Source organism: Kryptolebias marmoratus, linkage group LG15, assembly GCF_001649575.2.
Source record: "Kryptolebias marmoratus isolate JLee-2015 linkage group LG15, ASM164957v2, whole genome shotgun sequence".
NCBI classification, from domain to species: Eukaryota; Metazoa; Chordata; class Actinopteri; order Cyprinodontiformes; family Rivulidae; genus Kryptolebias; species Kryptolebias marmoratus.
Window position 1 is genome coordinate 9,514,721 of NC_051444.1, and position 24,849 is coordinate 9,539,569.

Here is a 24,849-nt window from a genome sequence, read left to right on the forward strand (position 1 = left end):
AAAAAGATAATCTTCGTACACAACAGGAACACTTTATCATCATTGTAGACCACCATTTTTTCAAACCTATGAAGAGACTTTGATGAACAGTAGAAAACTATATAATCAGCGTTCAAAAGTCTTCAAATCAAACTGAATCTATAAACAGTCAAGCACTGAATCAAGTAAAAACTATGAACTTTTTTTTATTTCTTATCTTTTTTCAAATATGACTAGGGGTAAGAGGATAAACTTGTTTTTGTAATCTGATTACACACTCCTAAATACTTCACACACAGAGCCTCACTCATCACCCGAGGACACTTTTGGCCTATTTTTGCATAATAGTTTTTGTTAATATTTACTGTTTGCTTTTTGACTTTTATGACTACAAAAGGCATGGATTTTACATCAGTACGAGACATTTGAGAGGAGTCCTTAATTCCTGGGGACACAGTTGTCTCAAGGATTCCTCTGACCTGGGGGTCCTGGGGATTCCCTAGAGTTGTTCGAGGCGATCTCGGTTCAGAAAAAGGTCATGTCTGAGGCTTCCAGCACTTCCTGCTCCCTACTCAGCCAGGAGACACTCTGGATAGTTACTCGGAGGGAGAAAGCTCTGCAAATCAAAGAACTGGATACTGGTAGCCTTTTCTTCGCTGCGAGGACATTGAGTTCTGGTTGAGCTTGTTTACCGACCTGAGAGACAACAGGCATCCTTCAGTTTGGCTGTTTGGGACTCATACAGTTGAGTTTATAAAATGTAAAAACAAAAGCCAAGTGTAAGGGAGAAAACATAAACTGCAATGTATTCATACAAACTTTATCCTGTTCCTGGCTTGCCTTTTCTTTAGAGAGAAGTGGAGACAGATGTCCAAACCGTAAGGAAATAGAAGGGAGTAATACCTGGGAAATATGAATATGAATAATACTTTTGTTAATTTGACATTTTACTACTCTATTTAAGCTGCCATTATTCATTTTTCTTCATGTATGTCTGTGTCATCTGTAACAGGATGAACTGTGTGACACGGTCCAAGTTTGGACGCTCACAACATCAGGCCAGCAGAAAACAGGAACGTGTCCAGAAATCGGCCAAAAGTGATGCATGCACTGCCAGAACTTTACAACACAAGAGACTTCCTTTCATCTGTTGATAATGAACATGCTCAACTCTGCAAGGATGAATGTTTTTTCCAACAAAACATACCATGTCATCCTGATTTATATGAGCTGTGCAATAAGTTTAGGGCTGGGTCACGTTTGATGACACAAGCCAATCCATATGAGGCGGTGAACATGTGAATGAGGCCATCAACACATCACTGTAACTGTGGGAAACCAAAATGAAAAAAGCTAGAAGGAGAGAGACAAACAGTGTGATCAGCTATAATTACTAAATAATTACTCGTGTGCTAGCGTCATGAAGCTGTGAGGCAACAATGTTAAATTCCTGCCTGACAACTGTGTTCTCAAAGAATCCTTTCAGTTAAGTGCAGACTGGTTCTTGCAAGGACTTATTACAGCATTCGTGGCACTTCTCAAGGTTTTCTGTATGTTCTTCCACTTTTGGTTTTGAAATTACTGTTTGTTATACATTTTAAATTAAGAAAAACACTAGAAGAAATGTTTTGTGAAAAAAACTGTGTGCATGCTGCAAGCTGAAAGCTGTTGGTTGGAGCTGCTTAAGAAGTTAAGCTTTCACAAATGTAAACAGGTAAAAGTTAAACCTCTAAGCATCTGACGCCATTATGAAAGTTGGAAGTATTATTATAAGATAGTAGAAGCTGAACATGCCAAAGATACCCTGAAGGAGGCAGCATTGGACCAGAAATCGTAAAACAGAAGGCCTTGGTTGATTTGTAGTGTAGCAAAATTGTAAAAGCTTAAGATAGAAAACCTGAATACAGAAAACAAATCACTGTGCAACTATGAAAATTGAACACAATAAACATCAATGGCTGAATACCTGAGTTCAACATACACAGGAAATTGAAATGTGAGAAAGAAGTGTTACACTCATATATAGATAATGCACTATATTGTTGTGCATAATAATATGCATGTTTTATTAATATAACAATATGGACAAATGAAAAGATGTTTCGCTTAACTTGCTTAACTCGCAATAATTTATTTTTTACGTGACCTTTACGGGGCTCTGTACTTTTTAAAGTATCCTCTAGAGGGCAGTGTGATATTTAGAGGTGGTGAATATTTAGCAGAAGAAAAAGAAACCCTATGAAATTTATCCTCACATCATTGGTGTGTTGTCTGTCAGCTGTTAAACACAAGTTTACTTAAAAAAAATAATAATACTGGATTGTACGTGACTTCTAATCACTGAGGAATGTCGACCCGGGCTCTGCGGAGGCTCAGAGGGAAGCAGCGGGGTCAGGAGGCCCTGGACCTCGGGGATTTGGGTGAGAGTCCGGAGGAGCAGGCTGAAGCCGAGACCGAGGAGGAGCAGCTGGACTCGGCTACTGTTTCTCCTCCTTCTAACAGCAAAGGCAGAAAGGGAAAGAAAAACAAGGCTCAGAAAAACATCAGCAACATCTATGAGCTGGTAAAGTGACTGAAAACACTCAACCACTGACATGGCTGGAAAATCTGTCCTTTCTTGACAGTTGTTTACATTAGCTTTATAGCTTGTTTGCTAACAGGCTAACTGTAGGTCTTACCTAACTTTATTTACTACATGTTCAGGAGGGTTAGCTGAATTTCTCTTAAACTTACTAGTTGTTTTAAACCGAAAAAAGAGGTCCAAAGTGTTCTCTTGCAAGAAATTTCAAAGGCTGAATTTTAGTGCAGCTGAAAATAAAAAAAAATTAAAGTAGTTTTGATTGCAAATGAAAGAACAAATCCACTGTTATCCACCATTTACTTCCCATAAGGGGTCTTAACACAAAATAGGCATATCCTTAACATAAATATTATTAAGTCCTTTACAGGGCCATAATAAACTAAGTTAGTTATAGCTGCTCTGAAACAGTTTCTTGTGATTCTTGGTTAATATCTGTCCTGAGATATGTAAACTTTTCTCTGACTTTGATATGAAACAGTAAATTGAATAAAACAAAATTTACAGCTTGTCACAAAATGTCTTCATGATAGAATCGGTTCCCATTCATCAGACCCATTCAAAAACACAAATCTAGATCCCATCTTACTGAAATGCTTAAAACTGAAATAGTGGTTACTTTTGGAAGTGGAACGCTCTTTAAGTAAAATAAAATGTGGATTATTTAGAGACACTTTAATTTTGTGAGATGATTTAAATAAATCAAAATGTGTTGTATTGTGTCTCTGTTTTGTGTCAGTTCATTGGCTTTAATGATTTTGGAAAGGTTGAAGAACATTCCCAATAGCTTCTTTTTAGATTTCCAACAGTAAGATCCAACTTTTTTTACACTTCTCCTCAGAATTTTCTGGTTTCTGTTTTTGTCATCAATTGTACCAACGTTGTCCATAAACAGAATCTGACTTTGGTTGTGTTGTAGATGTGAACTCAGCAGACGATGACTTGATGTTAAAAGGCAGAACAGAACAATTTATATTCCACTGTTTATGTGTTTGTGCTGTTTGTACTTAACTGAATCACATTTTACTCTGTGTTGTCCTGTTTTTTTTAAATAGATTTGTGATGCAGACAATGAGGTGGAGAAAATTTCACCTGACGAAGAAGCAGAGAAACCAGAGAAAAATAAAGCAAGTGGCACAGGAAAGAATAATAACAAAGACAGTGGGAATCTAGATCAAAACCATGAGGATGTTTCCACTAAGGTAAAACTGCAACAAATAACATTTCTATGTAAAAAGATACAGATTAACTAAAATATTCAGATCTAATTGTGCATCTTTTCCTCATCGTGTCTGTTTTCTCCAACAGTCTGGAGTAAAAAAGAAGAAGAAAAAGAAGAAAACAAAAGTGACATCAGAAGATGGACAAGTAAATTTGTTGAATATCTCTTTTGACATGACAGCTGCAGCATTTTACTTGAACTTACAGTAACTAGTAAAAATGAGTTTGGACCTTATTGGTTGATAAAGATTATATTTCATTTTTAATAACATTGACTTGAAGAAATTATTCAGTGAGTCAGTACATTATTTTACAAAATCTTTGTTTTTCTTGGCAGTCAAATAAAAGGTAAATGTCACAATGCATTCACTATGTTTTTTTCAAACTGTTATTAGGGAGAAGAACCAGAAAACATTGATTTATTGCTGGAGAACCTGGAGCAGTCCAAAAGTCTGAGTCTACAAAGTGAGGATTGTGGAGGCTGTAACAGAAAATCAGTGCTACACGTGGAGCACAGGTGGGCATGCTGACTTATTTTGTTGTTGTTGTTTTTCTTTAAGCTTCTCCCTTCTGAAGGGATTGTGACAGGGAGAAAACCCGCACAAAAGATTTGGCAATTGCATTGGATGCCCTCCCTGACACAACCTGGGCTCAAACCCACAGCCTGAGGCACTAACCACTGAGCTTACACAAACCCCTGGCATCCAACTTCTTTTATTCAGACAAAATATATGACTTGACATAGATCGTGAGAGTGTGGAGATCTCTGCATAAAAATGAATACAACCCTCTGCTTTTCATGCACACCCCTTAAAATCTGTTGCCTACATTTAACAAGACTCAATCTAGTAATTATTACATAATGAGCTGAAAGAAGAAGAAGAGAAACAAAACAAATATGTATATATATATGACACCCGTCTCCTAACACCATTTGTGATTCTGTAAATCCTTAAAGCTACCACATGGTGGCGCCTATCTCACATGTTGAAGTGAACAGTGAATTAATGTGGCCTGTAGATGACCAGTGAAGTGCTACATTGAATAAAATCTTTAAATTCTGGGGGTAAAAAAGCTAAAGATTGTGGGAATTACACACATTCTGGTGGTTTCACAAACAGTAACTTTAGAGCCGGATATTTCAACGACCTTTTTAAAACTAAAACACCTGTCGACATAAAACACGTTTTCATTAATGTAATACCACCTCCACAAAACCAAGTTGTTTTTATTGCTGTAACTCAGTTAGAAATGTAAACTCTAGTCATGTATTTAGTAGAAAATAACCTTTAGTCGTTGTAAACTTTGTTTAGTAAGTCATCAGCCACAGAGGCATTTCACAGATTTTTTTTCATGTTGCTACCAAGAAAATCTAACAAGACTTAAGTTTTTTCTTTTTTTTTGAATATAATTGGAAACACGGGTGATAATGTAAAAATTTTCTTTGCTCAAAACAGACCAAAATATTTTCCATTTTTGCTCTCATAGTCAGACTTTATCTGTTGTCTGTCCAGTTTTGAGACTTTATTTTATTATTATTGTTTTACAAATCAGATTATTATTCAGACTGTATTTCTTCTGCAGGTCCATGTTGTGTTTTCGTACATATTAGTATTTCAAAGTGAATTTCTGTGCTTTTATTTTTATTAGAAATCTCAATCCGGAGACTGAGCTGAAGAGATACTTTGGTGCTCGAGCTGTTTTAGGGGATCAAAGGTAAAAACCAAAAGCCTTTTGAATTTAAATACCTTATGTTATTTTGATATATGAAATAGAATAAATTCTTTATGTGTTTTTTTTAAATACCAGACCTCGTCAAAGAAACAGACATTTCCACCGCAGCACCTGGATGACCAGCCCGAAGGACAGTTGGCCTCGCTTCAGCCGCCCAGGTGAACTTTATTAGATCATCAGACAGTTCTGATGAATCATCCAGTAAATCACAACAAAGTTAAAAAAAAATAGATTCAAAGATGTGATATAACCCAACTTCTTCTCTGGAAAAAATGACGTCAATATAAAGACTGCCTCATTGTGAACACACTGAAAGTCATCAGTGACCAGAAAACTTGATTCCATAAACCTCAATTTAGGTTGTTATGAAACCTAGAAACACAACTTTATCAGAACCCAGAGTTTTGTGTTTGAGGCATTTAGTAATTTGTTCAATCTTTTCTAATTAATTTACAAAATTTAAAATTGGTGAATAACTTTAATGCTTTTGTGTTACCAAGATCAAAGTCATGACTTTTTATATTTCCATGAACATTTAGCAGTTGTGCTTGAATTCCCTGTTTTGTAACCAGTTTTTTTTTAGTCGTATAAATCAGATTTCTGAGGACTGAGTGGGTTTCATTTTGCTCATATAAGCCTCTATAGTTTGTCTTGTCTGTTAGACATTTTACCCAATAGTCAGCGAATGTAGGAAAAGAAAAAGTTATGTAAATAATTAATATAAAATATAAAAAAAACAGTAATAGAACTTTGCATATGTGTAGGTAATTGTTTTTATTTTATTTTGTGATTAATGTCTCTCAGGAATTTCAATGACCTTACTGGAGTCAAAGAACGGCCTGCAGTACTTCACCTTCGAACATGGTCGGGACTATCAACAAGTCCAGTTCAAGTTCCTGGATGCTGTCGAGTCCATGGATCCTAACAACATTGTTGTAAGTTTTCCTCTGTGCGTACGCCGCATTTTAGCCTTTGAAAAGGAACTGTGTGTCATGATGACATTGGACCTGGAAATATGCATAATAAATGTTGTCAGATTTACTTATTGTCTCGTGCTGATGTACATTTAATGAGTCCTGCTTTCTGAAATTGTTGTCATTGTTTTACATACTCAAAGAAAGGTTTGTGTTGTAAAAAGCTTACTGCTAAGTTTACAATGCAGGCATGCCAGTGGGCAAATCTAAATGGCAAAGATAATGCGTATTGAGCCATATTTATCTGTGCAGTAGCATTAATCAGATCTCAAGGAGCACACTAGAAGTCAAAGCTTGATATCCCTGTGAAGTTAAACATCTACTTCTAGTTTTGATATTAATATGTTTACATTATAATACAGTTAAGGTGTTTTGTTACTGCCTGTCAGACAGATAAAATGATTACAGAGGGAACTTTTCCAGCCCTGTTGTCCACAGCAGTTTGTCTTCATGGACGTCTTTTATTTACTCTTGTGGTCGTTTTACAGCTATCTGAATTCAGCAGGTCTTCTTCCATCAGCTCTTTCCAACTGGGCTGATGTTACGTAATTCAAAACCTCAAGTGTGCTTGGAAAAGCTGCTGGCTAACTTTTGCGGATTTGTAGTTTGTTCCTGGTTATAACTCATAGTAATCATCCTCCTACAAACCATTAGAAACTATCTCAGGCATGTCTTATTACCAGGATTTAATTTAGAATTGTTAGCTAATATTTATTTTTTTGTTAATCTAAAACAGTCAAATCTTGACTCAGCAAAATCTGAATCAGTGATATATATATATGGAAGGAATATTGGACATGTATATATATATATATATACATGTCCAATATTCCTTCCATTTCTTAATGATGGATTTAACAGAAGTTCTGGGGATGTGTGAGTTGGAAATCCTTCTGTATCCATCCCCTGACTTTTCAATAATATTTTCTCTGAGCTGAATTAGGACAGCCACTTTAAAGGAGGTGAATATTTATGCAATCACTTATTTTACATTACATATTTGTATTTAAATGGCACTACTCTGTAAAAATTTGATTTCACTTTTATATTAAAGATTTCTTTGAATTCTTTGTAAAAAAAAAAAGGCCATTTATTATTGATCACGATTGTATTATGACTGCATTAAAAGCACAAAACACCAAAATAAAGGGAAATACTTTTTATAGGCCCTGTGAAGTGTTTGAACACAAAGGCCTTACTTACTCTGCGCCTCACAACTTTACCCAGAAACGATGTGTATATTTCCATCCAGCTCTGTTAAACTGATTATTGTCTTCTTCATTTCTCACCGCAGGCCCTGCTTCAGCTCAACCCGTACCACATCGATTCTCTGCTGCAGCTGTCTGATGTCTGCCGGATTCAGGAGGATCAAGAAATGGCCAGAGACCTCATCGGTGAGGATCATGGTTTCCCTTCAAGCCGTGGAGACGCCCTAAAGTTCGTGTATAAAACTGTGTTTTCAGAAGATTTAAACATAATAATTTAGTCTCAGCCTCATCGTTCAGTATATTGTGGTTTAGGAGCAAACTGACTGATTTGTTTTGAATTTGCCCATTATCAATATTACACCTGGGGACAAAAAAATCATTTTTGGTGAGTTGTTTGAGTCAAACATGAAGCATTTCATCGTTGAAACAGTTTATTAGTTAGTGTGTCCATGCAGCCTGCTGGGATTTTCTATTTTGCTTGCCTAATACAGAAACTCCTCCTGTTGCAAATGTGTTCATTTGTTTTGGACAATAGATTTTGTAACCAACATGAACTTACACTCTCCTTTAGAAAATACTTTGCTGTGTGGCGTGTTTTTTAATCATCACTTCAAGGATTAGGAAAAAAAAAGTTAGTAAAATCTGTGATTTTCAGTCACAGTAAAGTTCAAACAGTTTTACTTAAAAAGCAGTTTATTTGTTATTTAACAAAGATGAATCATATCTCTGCACCGTCAAATTCATCCTGCAAACCACTTCTTTATCACTGAACAAGTGTCACTCTACATTTTCACAGTTAACAGAGATTATCTCAGGGGAAAAAAAATATTGCTGCACAAAAACCAGCAGATTTATGTTTTCCTATGCTTAGTATGATTGTTTTTTCTTTCAGTTAGAGTGATTTTAGCCAGAAATATTGTTGCTCTTGTTTATCTGGTTAACTAATTTTAGAGCTGTGCGATTTTTGCAGATGGTGACCCAACAAGCCAGTCACTGTTAACGAGTCAGACTTCACGCTTCTTATCGCAGACACTGTTCCTAACCGGTTATCCAAAATAGTCTATGTGGAAGACCAGAGGGATAGTTTAACAAACAGTATTTGTCTTCTTCCCTGGATAATTCAATGACATGCCATCAGCTGGATTTTACTGCAGGACAGAAGGAAGACAGTGGTTTTCAGTTTTAGTATTTTTATTTTTATGGTTATTTGATTAGTTAATGATTATTTTTGACACAGCTTCCTGTCTAAAGCTGTTTTTTTCCCAGTCAGCGGTAGTATTTCTGATTATAAATTAATAAGAACAAATATCTTTTTTTTCCTACAGAAAGAGCTCTGTACAGCTTTGAGTGTGCTTTTCATCCTTTATTCAGCCTGACATCAGGCACCAGCAGGCTGGATTATCTGAGACCTGAAAACAGGTTGGTTGTTTCCGTTCTCCTAGTCTTATGTTAACCCTACATTATTGTTTCTACCATAAACTGTATTTTATGCTCACAGCAGCGTGGTAACTCGATAATCTTTGTTTGCAGAGCGTTGTATCTGGCTCTTTATAAGCACATGATGTTCCTGGAGAAGAGAGGATGTCCACGGACTGCTCTGGAGTTCTGCAAACTGATCCTTAGGTACAAGAAGAGTCTGAGAAAGTCAAACATTTAAAGACGAATGCAAAACTGTACAAATTTTCAAATTAGAAGGAACAAAGAAAATGGCAAAATCATTTTATTTTACTAGATTTTTTTTTTTAAACCAACTAAGCCACATCTCTGTTTATAATCGAAATGTTTTGTTTGAGGTGTATTTTTATTTTTTTTATTTTAATGTCAAATATCTATTTTCATTATTTAGAAGCACAAACAGCTGATTGCTGTAATCTGTGTGCATCATAGTTTATTCACAAAAGTAATTTTCAACCATAAAACCTTTTTGGGGGGAAACAAATTTGTCAAGCTTTTATTTGCATTCAGTTAAAAGATTAAAGACTAATGAAAATAACAAAATGTATTAACAAAAACTTTTCTCATTTTCCCTTCTAATGACATTACACAGCCTAGTTTATTTGATCCAAAGTTTTAGATGTAAGACTAATCAACATCGCCCGTTTTAACCACATACCAATGAAAAAAGTTTCTTTTTTTTATTATTTTTAATTCAGGTAGCCTGTTTCACGTTACTTTTATGTACCACCTCAGAAAAGTTAATTCTACCTCAATATTTCATTAAAAATCCTGTGTTAAACACTCGAAGGGTTCATTAACTTGTGGTTTTGTTCCTCACAGTTTGGACCCAGATTCGGACCCACTTTGCATGCTTCTCCTCATTGATTTCCTGATGCTGCGCTCCAGAGAGTACAAGTCTCTCCTTCAGTTGTACCAAGACTGGGAGGTAAAATGTGCCGTTGGTTCATGTTTACATGTCAGTGTGCCACTCGTAACCCTTTCATCTGTCACTGAAATGATTTCTCTTTGCGTTCAGGAGTACAGGAATCTTTCTCAGCTGCCAAACTTTGCATTCTCCTGTGCACTTTGCCATTTCCACCTCAGTCAGCAGGAGGATCTGGAGCCTGAAGAAACCGACAAATACAAACAAAAAGCTGACCAGATGCTCCAGAGTGCTCTTATCATGTTCCCTGGAGGTCAGTTCCCACCCTCAGGGGGAGTCGGACGCAGAAACAGAACTCAAAAGACTTCGACAACATTGATTTGTTACCATTTTATGCAGCTTCACGTGTGTTTTTGCAGTCTTGATGCCTTTATTGGATCTGTGCACTGTGCAGCCAGATGCTGCAGTCAGCTCACATAACTTCTTTGGCCCAAAGAGTCAGATAGGGTAAGCATTCTTTATTTACTAAGTATTTCTTTCCAAATGTTAAATCAATTAAGCTTGCTATAATTTATTCTCCTACACTGTCAAATCAGAACAAATTCATAGTAGAACTGCCACTGATCATTTCCTGGACCTAATGACTTTAGTTTATATTTGTTTCAGTTTCTGTTGTTTGTAATGTTTTTTTTCCCCCTCCACTAACTTTGAAACTCATCACTCCACTTCCTGCCCCAGGCAGCCTCCGGCTCTGGCTGAGCTGACGGCTCTGTACGTCGGGAGGACATACAGCCTGTGGAGGGAGGCGGTGGTCATGCTCTGGTTGGAGGAGTCTGTGAAGGAGGTGCTGAGTCGAGTGGATGTCAAAGACCCGTACGTGGAGGAATGCCAAAACAAGTACGTTTCCCACTATCTGGACAACAAAACAGAAAAAAGCAGATAACAGATTGTAAAGAGGACTGTTTGATAGCTGTTTGATTCTGTTAGTAAAAGTGAAATAGGTGTTACAAGGATTTATTCACTTCATGTTTTTTTTTTTACATTGTAGGAGAAAGCAGAGGTACCAGAGTGCACCAAGAAACATCCATCGCCATGTCATCCTCTCTGAAATCAAAGAAGCCACCTCCACCCTGCCTCTAGTAAGAAATCATCAGATTTTACTAACTCTGGCACAAGCTGCTCTAAAACCATTTTAAGACGAGAAGGCTTCTTCCCTCTGCTACAGCGACATCATGGCTCACTCGTGCGTTAATCTTCGTTACGCTTTATTTACACATGCCTGTGGGAGTGATGAGGAGAACCACAGTCCACATGTCGGGGATTTGCCATTTGTGTGAGACTGAACGAGACATCAAGTGAAGTGTAATACTGAACAGACCTGTTTTATTCCTCTCAAGCTGTCACAGGTTTATAAAAGCTCATGGAAACCTTCTCTTTGCAGGGATTTTGGAAAATGCAGCAGAAGAGAATGAAGGGAGCTTATATCTTACTTCTTCTTTTGTTTAAGCCTATTAAACCTTGTTATATTTGATGATGTAGTTGCACAACGGCATAGACCAACTTTCTCACTTTCTTTAGAAAATTCCTTTTCATTTTCCATCTGTATCCTCCTTATAAAGTTGCAGTTTTCCCACTGCGTATGAACAAGCTCCACTTGAAGAAGATCCTAAAGTTGTGTATTTGTTTCCTCAGGAGGTCACCACCCAGCCTGTGATGGGCTTTGACCCTCTGCCTCCGCTCGACTCAGTGACATCATACACCAGACCTGAGAGGTGATGAAGAAACATGCTTCATAATCTTAGTTGCTTTTGAACATTCAGAAAACTCTGTTTTTGTGTCGTGGCGTCTTCCCGTGCAGGCAGAATGTCGGCGCTTCCAACGAGAGCACGCTGTCGCTGTTTATCCGCTCGCTGATGCCAAACTTCAATCTTCAGGTGAGTTGTTGCATAAAGGCAATGAAACGGGTCCGATGGGTTAGGATGTCTGGTAAAAGAGTAAATAGCTGTGGTTTGTGTGGGTCTTTTAAAAAAAGACACTTATTTCAGATAAATACGCCTTAAAACGACCCTAAGTTTGTTCAGAAGCTACTGTTTGTGGTTCTGTCAGTCCTCAGACCTAAAGAACAAACTGTGTTAATATATGTGGAGATGGCTGCATAGATGTTGACTAACAGAAAACACTAATTAGGATCTCATGCCGTGCATGTGGAGACACCATGTGATCAGCAGCTCTAAGCCCTGCAGACTGAAGTCATTTGTCTGAAACTGTTTTTTTTTTTTTACTCTGTGTCCAGAATTGTTACTTCCTGCGCCCAAATATGTAAAGTGAATCAGTTTTAATTTCTCTAAGATGGTGGGATTATCTGCAGCAATTACAATTCCTGAAGTATTTCAGTTTCAGGAGAAACTTGGCTAAGTGATCCGAGTGATCTCTTAGTGGTGAGCAGAACTTGTGCCACAAGCGCCTGTACAAGATTATTACATTTTTTGTTTTTTTATTTTTATAGCTAGGGGTCTGATTTTATGTTTTGTGGATTAGTGAGTAATTTTTATGAATATATCCAGATCAAAACCTCAAAAACCATCTGGAGTGAGATGGGCAAATAGCTTCTGAGAGTCTTTATGACATTGTGTACCCAAATGCTGTTGTGATGCTAGAAGCTTCTTGTAAAAAAAAAAGGCTTACGCAGATATAAGCATTTAGTCACAGCACCCTGCAGGGCTCGTGGAAACATCTGAGCTGCTTAAAGCTCTGAGAAAAATATCACATCCTTGACTGATGGAACATTTCCTCCAAAGGCTCATGGCTACCCTCAAGGGACGACTGAAAAAGTGTCCAAAAAGACACATGACCTTTTTTTTGCAGTTAAATCTGTCCTCCGTTTCCCAGTTTGTCAGGGGGGAATAAAACAATAAGATCATTCAGTAAGTGTAAAGTTGTTTGCCTTTTGCTGTCTTCGATAAATGAAGTTCATTCACTGCATGTTCTCAGTGTCACTTTACAGAGACAAGTCAAGGGGTTTATTTTCACAGAAATCTTATCAGAATGTTCTCTTTTCATCTTTAATGCCCACGTGTATTTATTTCCCTTCATCTGTCTTCAATCAGTTATCCGAAGTCGGGTCACAGATTTATTTGGTCCAAAAAAATAAATGAGAAGAAGTGATAAACTGGAGAGAAAACTTTACAGTTGTTTACGCTCAAAACATTTGATTAAAATAACTACTTTGTGTCATTTGTTTTGAAGAAGTCTGTGCTTCCCAGGAAATCTTTAGAGGACGAAAAAAGAATAAAAATTGTGGAAACGTTTCATGTTCCAGTTTTTTATTGAAGTATTTGTAATCAGCTGAATTAACTTGGATATTTAGTTTAATAGAGCAGCAAATGAGAATGGACTGCTTTGTTTTTCAATTAGTTTCAGATGACAGATTACAGTGTAATAAACCCATGAGGCAGGAGACATTCTGATGTGAAAGGACAGCTCAGATTCATTGTGTGAAGGTGATATTTAATGTAGCCTGATGTGTTGGACAAAAACAACACTTTTATTTCTCCTCTCACTCCACGCACTCAAAACTATTTTACTACATTTCAGTATTTTAACATATTACCTCTGTGTAATAAACAAATCTGTACACATTTTAGCTTCATGGTTCAGCACAGAAAACATTTTTTATAGTTGAACATACTAATATGTTTATTGGCTTTTGTTTCAAATTGAATTAGACAGACAGATTATATTAAATTAATTGAATAGACACTATCTAGATGAAACTTTTATACATTTTGAGTGTTTGTGCTGCCCTTAAAACAGGATTTCAACAAACAAAGGAAAACTTTGATGCAGTTTAATTTCAGCAATATAATCTTCTTTCTTTAGAGAGACTAGAGAGACATAAGAAAATATATAGAAAAGTGGATGATTTAGAACATTTTTAACTAAATATTAACAGAATTAGAAAACTTAATTCATCCCAAAGATAAGTTTCTTATATTACACCTCACCTGTAAGCACAAAGAGCAGTGTATATGCAAAAAAGTTCAAATTAAGATGTGCAGAATATAACGGAAAAGTTAAAAAAACTAATAAAATAAGAAATAAAACAAACAAACAAACACAAAATAAAATGAGATAAAATAAGATGTGTTCAGGACAGAGATTAGTTTTAAAGTCATATAAATATTGCACAGTGGAGTGTTGTTCTGCTAGTTAATGCACAGAAACAGAATGCTAGTCAGTAGCACCAACATTAATTATTGAACCTGTTATCAAGGATTTCCCATGTGATACATGGGGAACTAAAGATACCGTTTATAATGTGGGTGGGTGATGGGGGCAGGAGGTGTGGAGTCTAATGGCTCTGAGGGAGGCAGGATTTCCAGTAAACACGTTGGAGGGGTTCACTCTGTGGCTAAAAGTGCTTTACTGTTCACCCTCGACACTGTGAAGGGAGTGATCAGCATTATTACTGATGGACTGAAGTCTGGCCATTTTTCTCCAATCAGCCACTCTTTCCAGGGTATCCATTGGCACAGTGTCAGCCTTTCTCACCAGTTTATTATGTTTGATAAGCCTCCTCTTGGCTGCCACCTTCTTACTGCCCTCCAGCAGGCATAGAAGATGGTGCAGGCTTAGAAAATATACAAATCTGCACATTAGATATCTTTAATCACAAGAGCTGACCGTTACATCGTTAAAAAGAAAAAGATGTACGATAAATGCTTTCATTTAGTACTTTATTAGTAGAGCTATCAATGTTCAAGCATTAGAATATAAATTAATTACCAGCCATCACAATTAAAATAGGTTTTTATTTTATTCTTTACTTTAAGAATCAAATAAATAAAAAAGCAATGGGTTACAAACTTTTGCACAGAATTACATGCCCATATATGTTCCTTGTCTAAAAACAAGATTGGATGAACGGATAAAGGATGTTGCATGTGTGACCCTGATTTAACTTTAAATCACTTTAAACAGGAATATATTAACAAATTATTTATCTTTTTAAATGTATATTATTATAATACATTAAGAAGTTGCTTAAATGTTGTGCTTAAGCTAACATAAAGCATCGTCTACTCAGGATACCATAAATATGATGCATTTTCTCCATTGTTGTCGAAGTCCTCTGCCATGTTTAAAGTCACCCACACATACAGATGTTAGCAGATGTGCCCCCGGCACGATTCCATCTAGATAGTTCATCCTTCATGATAAAATTATCTACGTATGGAGAGGAAGAAATAGCAATGTAGATAAGAAATATATAGTTAAGGGGAAGAAAAATATAGTCTTGGTGTTATTTTAAGAATAACATAAATGGAGCCTCAGAGTTAAAGGTGTTCTATTAAATGTTTTTTATTGTAAATAAAAAAACATATCATAAACTATTAGAAAGAAAATTTGTTAACCATGTCCTACAGATGTAGGAATTTGACAGAAGACAAATATGTGAAAAGGAGTAGACATTATAATTTTGTATATTGGTTAATGTCTCCTTTTTTTCTTAAGGGTGGAGCGAGGCAGGAGGATGAGATGGAGGTGGCTCGAGCCGGCCAGGAGCTGAACCAAGAAGTAAATCGTCTGATGGCGGCAATGAGGGACATGCTGGCTAACATCCGGTTTCAGGAGCCGCCCAGAGAAGACAACCCCTACAGAGATGACGAGGAATGGGACTGAGGGAAGAGTGGGCAAACAATTTAAAATAAAATAAAAAGTAAAAAAAAAAGAAAAAATCAAATACAGGGTTTTGTGTCTATGAAAAGAGGCAGCGGGACTTTTTTAATTGTCACACTTTCCAAATGTTGAATTCAAACTTAATTTCATGACCACTCAAATAGTTTGGAATAATTTTCTTCATCTGTTAAACAGCAGATCACCAGCTGAAACAATGTTCTTACCAAAGATTTAGTTTTAGATTAAGGCTTTTTCAATAATTTAGTGGCACACACATACTGAGCACATTTCTCTGGTTTTAATGCTCACAGAGTGGCGTCTTTATGAGGTTAGACCAAAGTGTAATTATTTAATTTATTTTGTTTTCAGCTCAGCTAAAGTTCAACATCACAAGTTCAAAATTTTGTTTTTCAGCATTCATAAAGTATTTCCTGATACTTGAAACAAATTAACTTGCTCTTTATGTACAATGAAAACATTTGTTGCTAAATATGACTTCAGTAAATTCATTTTTCTTTTAGTTTTTGTTACTTCAAATGACAAATTTAGCAAATTTTTGTGGCACTTGTGAAGTCACTGAGATCTCCTCGGTTTTAATTAGCAGAAAATAACTTTGAAACTTGAAATATTACAACCTAAATCTTTAGAAGAGTATTTGAAATTTAAGGGAATTCTGCAACAATAGTGATCCTGCACAATTTGTTGTGATATACAGTATATATATACTGTATAATATGTGGTAAGCAAAAGAGCAATGACATTTATTTTCATGAAAGGTACATTCACCTGTCAAACTTTAATTGATTTTGTACCAGATGATCATCAGAACAGTTTTACAACAAAAGAAAAAAAATCACAAAAGCAAGAAATGAGTAACTTGATGTAAACTGAGACATCACAATAAATATTAGTTCTTACATTTTCTGTAAATAATAAATTACCATTGGATTCTGTTGAAACTAATACTTCACTATATACTAAAGTAAACTACATTTTTTTTGTCTACATGAGTGTTTCTGGAAATTTAGGAGCTTTATCGCCTGAGGATTGTTTTTGATTCAATTGAACATTTTCCTGATGGTGGGAGGTTATGGGATAGGGGAGAATTAGACTCTTCAAATAATGAGGGCTTTTCGAGAATAGTGACACCTCGTGACTCTGTTAGCAATCCTCTTTAAGGTTTGTCAGGATGCTCTCAAATGTGACCAAATGTTGGTGAATATTAAGAGGAGAAATTATAGCTCATTAAGGCTTCTGTCAGCAGCCCTAATAGGTTGATATGAGCTGAATTCAGGACAACACTAATGTGTCAGCAAATTAAAAATCAAAGGACTGAGCTTACATCCTTGAGGGACACCATTGCTCAGTTTGATGGAGACTTGGTGTCTTTTGTCTTTCAAAAGATCTAGATTCCTATTTTATCCTTTATTCAGACCCTTTAAAAAAATGGATCAATAAGGTCCGTTCTCACATGAACACAGAGCAGCTCTTTTAGCACACAAATGTTTTTTTTGCTGTCTTCTTTTTAGGGTGGTAGAGTCACACTTTCCGTTCTCAGCACACTACTTCAAAATAAAGAGGGTGTTGATTTGAAACACACCATAGTTTGTTCTCAATCGGTCCCACCTGACACTGTTCCCTGATCTGATCCATCATCTCTACTCTGCAGTCACACCATAACCCCACCCCACCATCACCACATGGCTAAATGACAAAACATTACAGAGAAAAACTGTCGGGATCTGGAGCTGGGGTGGTTTTTTGTTTTTTTTTCTCCACCAGAGGCAGGGCAGAGGCTGAGTCTTCCTGGGGGCGTGACCAGGGTACTGGGACTCAGCACACCTGTGGCTCATCCCATCAGCTGTGGAGGAGTATATGAGTGGAGAGCTGCCGACACTTCAGCGCCAGAGCGTTAGCCAGTAATGGTACTTCAGGCCTAAGCTAGATTCCCTTGTGCTTTCTCTGTTGTGACAAACCTAGTGATTCTTTGTGTGTGCCTCCTCCCCAGCTACCCCTCTTCTTCGGATCTCCTGGTCGGCAGTCGTCCCCACACGCCTCCTCCACGGGGTCCGGAACCTACCTGTCCGCCCTCCACAGCAGCCTCTCCACCCGCACCATCTCCCCACCCGGCAAGAACCAGACTCCGGTGATCCGGTACCTTCCTCCCTTTGCTCTGAACACTACCCCTCAAGTAAGAACGGACTTTTCAGCCGCTGCTGACATTTCCGCCATAACCAGAACTCTACTAACCAGTCTTCCTGTGCTGCAGAAATCCAGACGCGCCAGCCACTTACACCTTGGACCTGTCAAAGTGAAAACCCGTACCTTCTCAATAAACTCACTAAACTTTTTCCCGGTTGTCTGTTTAACTCTGCATGTGGGTTTGAAAATTAGAAAACATCATGACAAAAACTCAAATTTGGGTGACATTACATTCATAGTTTCTTGAGTCTGCACTGTGTACTTTTTTTTTTTTGCACATCCTATCTTAGCTCAATCTTTACTTCTTTATAGATCTATAATATCACCTCTTATCTTAATCTGTTTGGCAAAGGGTAACATTTAAATTTGGGTTGACTCACCACAATTCGATTATTTACAAGTTGTTCCACTTGAATTTGGCTAAATTGATTAGTGAACTGAAGGTTTCACCTACACTTTCATTCAGAAGTTCTTGACCTTGATAATGGCTTGTATTTTGCGGCATCCGAAACCTGGGGCTGGAACTGTTCTTCCAGCATTCCGCTAACAAAGATTTATAATTTCTAACCAATGCTGTCACTTTTTCTCTACTGGCCAATTGTTTTAAGTCTTGTCTTGCTGCTCTTTCAGATGATTATTTCTGGGGTAGAATGCAGCGATCTCTGACAGTGTGCAGAGAGCTCAAACATAATTTAATTTGACAAAAGAAAGTCTGTGTCTCATGGTGTGCTTATCTCATCCTCTCTGCAAACTTATCATGCAAGAAAAGAGCCCAGTTTCACAACAGTAAGTTTTCTTCTTACTTTTCTTCTTTTTACTTACTTTTTTAATATGAAGAATTGTAGTTTTTAAAGAACCAGTGAAAGCTTCCCAGACAAACAGAGGACAAACTTTGAAAGAACTAGACCTGCTCAGTACATACTTGTAGCAGCCATACAGTCACTGTGCTGCTTAGTAAGCCACATGATGTTTGTGGCTGTCCTTGATGGCCAAATAAAGTCATTGTTGCAGTTCACCTGGAGCTATAGTTGAGGTTGGGGGAACTTTTCATGTGATTTAGCAGCAATTATAGAAAGGCTTTCACATAAAGTCAGGTGTGTAAGGAGCTCAGAGGCTGTCTGACTCAACACTCAAACTTTAAAAAAATAATTTCAAGCAAAACTAAACTGATTTTGCCTCCCCACCAAAGAGATTTTTTGTACCTTTCAGTAAAAATGGCCAGCACAATGCAAGCTTTAGAACTTAAGCAAATGTTTGTCACATTTGTACCAGAAGAGGTACAAATTACTACAAAACTCAGCAAGTGGTTGTTTTTTTTTTGCAAGAAAACACTGACACATAAATTAAACATGTCTCGTTTACTAGTATCTAAGCAGCTGCTTATGATTAAACCACTGGACACATTTTTTATAAGCCCCAACCCTTTAAAAATAAATACCCTTAAACCCTGAGGACACCCTGACCCTAGCCCTGAGCCAAATGGCCCTAACCCCGTAGACTATATTTATGCTCATATAAAACACAATGAATTACAACAACCTTATTATGAGTTTTCATGCATAATTATAATCATTTGAAGAAATTGGTAAAGCCTCCTTATAGTAAAGAACTGCTTAGAATACCAAAAATAGATGAAGACACCACTTTAAGACATTTTTTATGACACTGTTGGGAAACATTATCACTCATGCTTTTGTGCAAAATTATATCCCAGTCAGTTGAGATTAAGACCTGACTCAAAAGAATATTGTCCAAAACGGTTCATTTGCCTCACAAGTTAAATATTTCCCGCCTGAAATACAAAGAGCTGATTTTTCTGCTGATACAGACTGCAACTGTTCTCACTTTAGCTTCAAATTAAGACACCTTTTTTACACATCCTTGAAATGTCCTTCATTACACCAACACTTCTTTCTGAAAGGGATCTAACAATTGTTGCAAAAAACAAACAAACAAAAAAACAAGCCAGGTTTACTTTAAAATCACTAAAGGACATGTAACATAACTTCCATGATTTCCAGTTTGGAGAGAGCCGTCAAAAACATATTAATATCCGTGCGTAAAGATCAAGCGCATGATCTAATAGAGGAATTGCGCTGATGCCTTCAGTCACGTATTGGTGACCTTTGAGCCAAAGGTCAGACAGAAAAAAAATATGTGGTCGCTGCAGTTTGTCTGATTATTAGTAAGATCACTCCAAAAACTGTAAATCCCAATTACGTGCGCAAAGTCCGAGTGGGTCAAGGTCGCTTTAGTCAAATAAAATTAAATCTAATTTATTTTCAAAATGAATTATTAGCTTGCTTTGGCTTTTCTGCTCCGTCTGTCTCTGCTTCTTGATGTTAATAAGTGCTCTGAGGTGGAGGAGGAGTTTGATGAAGTCACTCAGCATCTTTCTCACAATTACCCGAACAATTCACACTCCAACTCCAACCAGCTGCTCAGGAAGGAGCGGACCGGGAGCGCTTTGAGGGTCCAAACCATAACCTGGGAGCGCAGGGTGTTCCTGGATTATTTATGGGTCTACATCAGAGAAGAGCTGCATGGATAACAGCCGGGAGGACTTGAGTTTTTTTGTTTGTTTGTTTGTTACCTCATGCGCCATCTCTCATCACCCCTGCTTGCCATTACTGGACTTTTACTAAACAAAAGAGGAATAAATGAGATCTCATGAAGAAGTTCAGGTTCGCTGGATGATCAGAGCCTTGATGAGTTGTTTGATAAAACAGCAAATGTGGAACCATAAACTGATAGAACTTTCACTTCCTGCTAAAGTCTTTCACTCAGCCTGAACTGTCAGTTATCCTAGAAGTCAGACATGGATCTGACCAACAGCTCCCTGCATCGCCCCTCCGTCCTCCACGTGGACTTCAGCCCGCTGGCTGACTTCATAGATGAGAACGAGACGAACTCCACGGTCGGAGAGGGAAACCTGCTGGGCTGCTTTCAGCTCCGCATCCCCCAGGAACTTTTCCTGGCGCTGGGACTGATCAGTCTGGTGGAAAACATCCTGGTGATCCTGGCCATCATCAAGAACCGCAACCTGCACTCGCCCATGTACTACTTCATCTGCTGCCTGGCGGTCTCCGACATGCTCGTCAGCGTCAGCAACGTGGTGGAGACCGTCTTCATGCTCCTCACGGACCACGGCCTCCTGGACGTGCACCCCGGCATGCTGCGCCACCTGGACAACGTCATCGACGTGATGATCTGCAGCTCGGTGGTGTCGTCGCTCTCCTTTCTGTGCACCATCGCGGCGGACCGCTACGTCACCATCTTTTACGCGCTGCGCTACCACAGCATCATGACCACGCAGCGCGCCGTGGCCATCATCGCCGTGGTGTGGTTGGCCAGCGTCACCTCCAGCATCCTCTTCATCGTCTACCACACCGACAACGCCGTCATCGTGTGCCTCATCACCTTCTTCTGCGCCACCTTGGTGTTCAACGCCGTGCTCTACCTGCACATGTTCCTGCTGGCGCACGTGCACTCCCGGCGCATCACCGCCTACAACAAGGGCAGGCGCCACTCCACGAGCATGAAGGGCGCCATCACCCTCACCATCCTGCTCGGGGTCTTCATCGTATGCTGGGGCCCCTTCTTCCTCCACCTCATCCTCATCCTCGCCTGCCCCACCAACTCCTTCTGCAACTGCTTCTTTCGGAACTTTAACCTGTTTCTCATCCTCATAATTTGCAACTCGCTCATCGATCCGCTCATTTACGCGTACCGGAGCCAGGAGCTGCGTAAAACCCTGAAGGAGCTGCTCCTGTGCTCCTGGTGCTTCGGCGTGTGACAGTTTGGATTCTGCTCCCTGAAGCGGAAATAAGACATGAATGTTAATCTGGGTTTGCTGCATTCAAAAGTTCAACACTGTAGTTTTTGCACTAATGGAACTGGCATCAATTCCTTGTCTTTGTTTTTTTTTTAAATTGCATTAGACTATTGTTATTTTAGGCTTTCATTAAGCACAGGGCAACATCTGGACTTTTATATCTTGTAAATACTTCTATCATGTTTACTATAGAGTCACTATAGAGACTTTAGGAGTCGCTGGACTAAGTCTGAAAAACAGTTTAAATTGCGTTTTGTAAGTCATGTTCGACCTTCTTCTACCTTTTTTAAAAGCCTCAAGAAAAGATCAGTTCAAGAGTTCTCCTATAGAAATAATCACGAACTATAAAATGTTAGGCCGCTGACAAAAAACAATATTTAAAAGCTTTAAAGAATTTTTGGCGCGTAGTAGAGCAATCTGTTGCCATGTTTTTGAGATCTTTTTTTAATCTTTCAGGCCTACTTTCAGTTTTATTTATTTATTTTGTCTTAGAATGAGTGTTTAGAGAATAAGCAGCATCCACATTGGATTGAATCTGAGTTTAGTGGAAAAAAAAAAAACAGGAATAATTGATGCTCAGGGTTTAATTGGAGATGCTCTTTTGCGTCAATCGCAGAAAAAAAAAGATGGACCTTTCTGCACCGTCTTCAAAAAAAGTGCTAGCGGTCTTTCTGGTGGTTTGTTGCGTGTGAACCAGTCTCTCAAAACATAAGTGACTGAGGAAAGGAAGAAAAATAGACATGATGTGAAAATGGATCACATGAAAGGCCTGAAGCCCGAGGCTCATCGCGCCATGAGACGTTTGTGAAAGGAGGCAAATCAAAGTTCGATCTGTGGGATTCTTGGAAAAGTCCAAAGCAGAGGAGGAGGCGGTTCCGGTGTTGAGGCAAGGCATTTATCTCGGAAGGAATGTGTGTGCACAAATTCTAACAGGCAGATTAATCAGGATCTGTCCTTCTCTCCACAGACACCAAAATAAACACAGGATCAATAACAATAAGGTGTTTCAGGTCAGAAAAACTCCTCACCATGGCGGATTATTCCTTTGAATTTCAAGATATTTGCTCTTTTTTGTTATAAAATTAAAAGGGGACACAGATTCTGCCAATATCAACTTCAGCCAAGTTATTATTGCTCCTGAAGGCTGCACACAGATCCTTTTCTCAACAGTGAATGTGGTGTTTAATTGTTTTGGTATCTATGTTATTGATAATACTAATAAATTCAAACACTTGAAGCTATCTGCTTGGACATGGCAGCTTTAACACTGACTGGAACCCAGCATAACATGCAATAAATATGCAGCAACTGCCAAAATTAATGACTACTGCTGTTTCAAATTTGTTGCCAAAAGTTACGATCTGCAAACCACTAATACCCATTATATCGTGGTCCCTAAAGTCTGGCATCAGTGTCTTTCAGCCACAGCCCAATTAAACTGCCGTTAGCCGTGTTCTCCAGCTGAACTAAGTAGAGTGACAGCAGGAGGTCCGAGGGGTGGTGCTGGAATAATTAACAGGACAGCTTTTAGGGACTCAACAGTTAAATGAAATCTTTTGTCTTGGTTAAGGAGTTTCCCATAAGTTATTTTGTCTTTTGTTTTTTGTTTTTTAAAGTTTATTTCATTCCATTCTCACAGTTGGATTTGATTTGAGTGCCGGTAGAGTCAGAAAAAGGCCTTTTGTTTTAATCAGCCATTTAACAAACTGCATGTATCAGACCATGGGTCAGAATCTGACACAGCTGAAAAGAGACTTGTTTTTATTTTTTTATTTTTATTTTAAAATTACCAAAAGACAGGAGTGTTGAATCCTAAGATATCCCAGTTTTGGTAGCTGGCCTCACCTGAAGATCACATTGTTTTAGTTAAGCTTTTAGTTTAGTACCAGTATTGTCTTATTTTGATCGTTCTATGATGTGTGGCACTGTCCTCTTGACTGATCATCCGTGTGAAAGAGATCTTGATCTCACTGGGTTTTCATCTGGTTAAATAAAGTTATTGATGATAATCATGAATGTACTGTATGTTGGAGGTTTGAATCCAGCTTGAAACTGTTAATAAACGAAGACCAAAATGTTAGGCTGTGGTAAATAAATGAAAACTGTCACGTTGTTATAATGATCACCCATCAAATCTATTTATCTCCTCTTTATTCTGAACACATTGCTGCGTCTTTGCTAGGTTATGTTTCCTGTATTTAGAAGCTGAACATCTCCATTCCCCAACATTTCTAATGTAATTTTGTTCCGAAAAAGACTTTGCCGTTAGCAACAAGGCGAAAGTGCCAGATGTGGTGCTAAATATAAATTTAATCAGATTATTTCTGCAGGACACAAGGTCAAAAGCAAAAGTCATTATGCTCCTCTGCAAATCACACCCAAAACTTGAGACTTGTTTAGACGTCGTGGTATTTATATACAACAACTTTATTATTGTTTGATCAAAAATGTTTTTCAGTCAGCAGACAGTGAGGCTATTGATATCCAATACAGCCGAGACGTCTTTCCTTAATACCCAATTCTTAAACTCATGATCAAGTTCAGTCACTTTGAATACCAGCTTTGAACGTAGGGGGAGGGAGTTTCCAGTATAAATATAAATAATTATCCTGTCCTCAAGGAAAAAAAATAAAAAAAATAAAAAAAACATCTTTCTAAAGATTTTTATAAATGATTTGTGTGGATATGTATTTTATGTTAAATCATATATTTTGAGAATATGACAACAAATCTCTAACTGAATTATCATATCAATGAATTATCTGCCATAACCCCCTTTGTTTTTAAATCACATCTCTGTGGAATCACGATCGAGCACAATATCCAAGTTCCACGTGCCCAAACCATGACAGTGCCTACACCATGTATTACACCTTTTACTTCCTGAAACCTTTCTCCCACCATCCCAGTTCAGCTTCATCATCTTGCCTCAGAAGTGCCTGAAGGAATTTATTTACAACCTGGTGAATAAAGGAATGGGTTTCAGTCGTGAAACGAGACGATGAGCATCAGTTTTTACTGAAGACAGGGAATATTGACAGAGGAGACAACGCTAAGGGACAAGAAAAAAAAAAAACAGCTAAGAAAAGACTGTGAAAACCCAATTACACACACAGATA

General features: G+C 37.9%; 2 protein-coding genes across 2 annotated transcripts; both read left to right on the top strand.

Moving 5' to 3' along the window:
* Positions 1 to 2,178: 2,178 nt before the first annotated feature.
* On the top strand, positions 2,179 to 18,044 carry tcf25 (transcription factor 25 (basic helix-loop-helix)). Its single transcript, XM_017439756.3, has 20 exons — positions 2,179 to 2,542; positions 3,613 to 3,759; positions 3,866 to 3,925; positions 4,174 to 4,295; positions 5,429 to 5,494; positions 5,588 to 5,670; positions 6,317 to 6,447; positions 7,781 to 7,880; positions 9,020 to 9,113; positions 9,225 to 9,317; positions 9,972 to 10,077; positions 10,168 to 10,327; positions 10,434 to 10,521; positions 10,753 to 10,911; positions 11,063 to 11,153; positions 11,707 to 11,786; positions 11,873 to 11,948; positions 15,529 to 17,618; positions 17,702 to 17,884; positions 17,963 to 18,044. Exons 1-18 carry the CDS (start codon positions 2,327 to 2,329, stop codon positions 15,694 to 15,696), a joined length of 2,040 nt encoding a protein of 679 aa, XP_017295245.1. The 5' UTR covers positions 2,179 to 2,326; the 3' UTR covers positions 15,697 to 17,618; positions 17,702 to 17,884; positions 17,963 to 18,044.
* A 155-nt stretch (positions 18,045 to 18,199) lies between these two features.
* Positions 18,200 to 24,849, top strand: mc1r (melanocortin 1 receptor). Its single transcript, XM_037979805.1, has one exon. It carries the CDS (start codon positions 20,714 to 20,716, stop codon positions 21,689 to 21,691), a length of 978 nt encoding a protein of 325 aa, XP_037835733.1. The 5' UTR covers positions 18,200 to 20,713; the 3' UTR covers positions 21,692 to 24,849.

Excerpts from the sequence above, each read along its gene's own strand:
- tcf25 (XM_017439756.3), top strand. The coding sequence starts at position 2,327 with ATGTCGACCCGGGCTCTGCGGAGGCTCAGAGGGAAGCAGCGGGGTCAG. Across the intron at positions 9,318-9,971 it reads TTCTGCAAACTGATCCTTAG|TTTGGACCCAGATTCGGACC; the intron begins GTACAAGAAGAG and ends TGTTCCTCACAG. Across the intron at positions 10,328-10,433 it reads TCTTATCATGTTCCCTGGAG|TCTTGATGCCTTTATTGGAT; the intron begins GTCAGTTCCCAC and ends GTGTTTTTGCAG.
- mc1r (XM_037979805.1), top strand. The coding sequence starts at position 20,714 with ATGGATCTGACCAACAGCTCCCTGCATCGCCCCTCCGTCCTCCACGTG.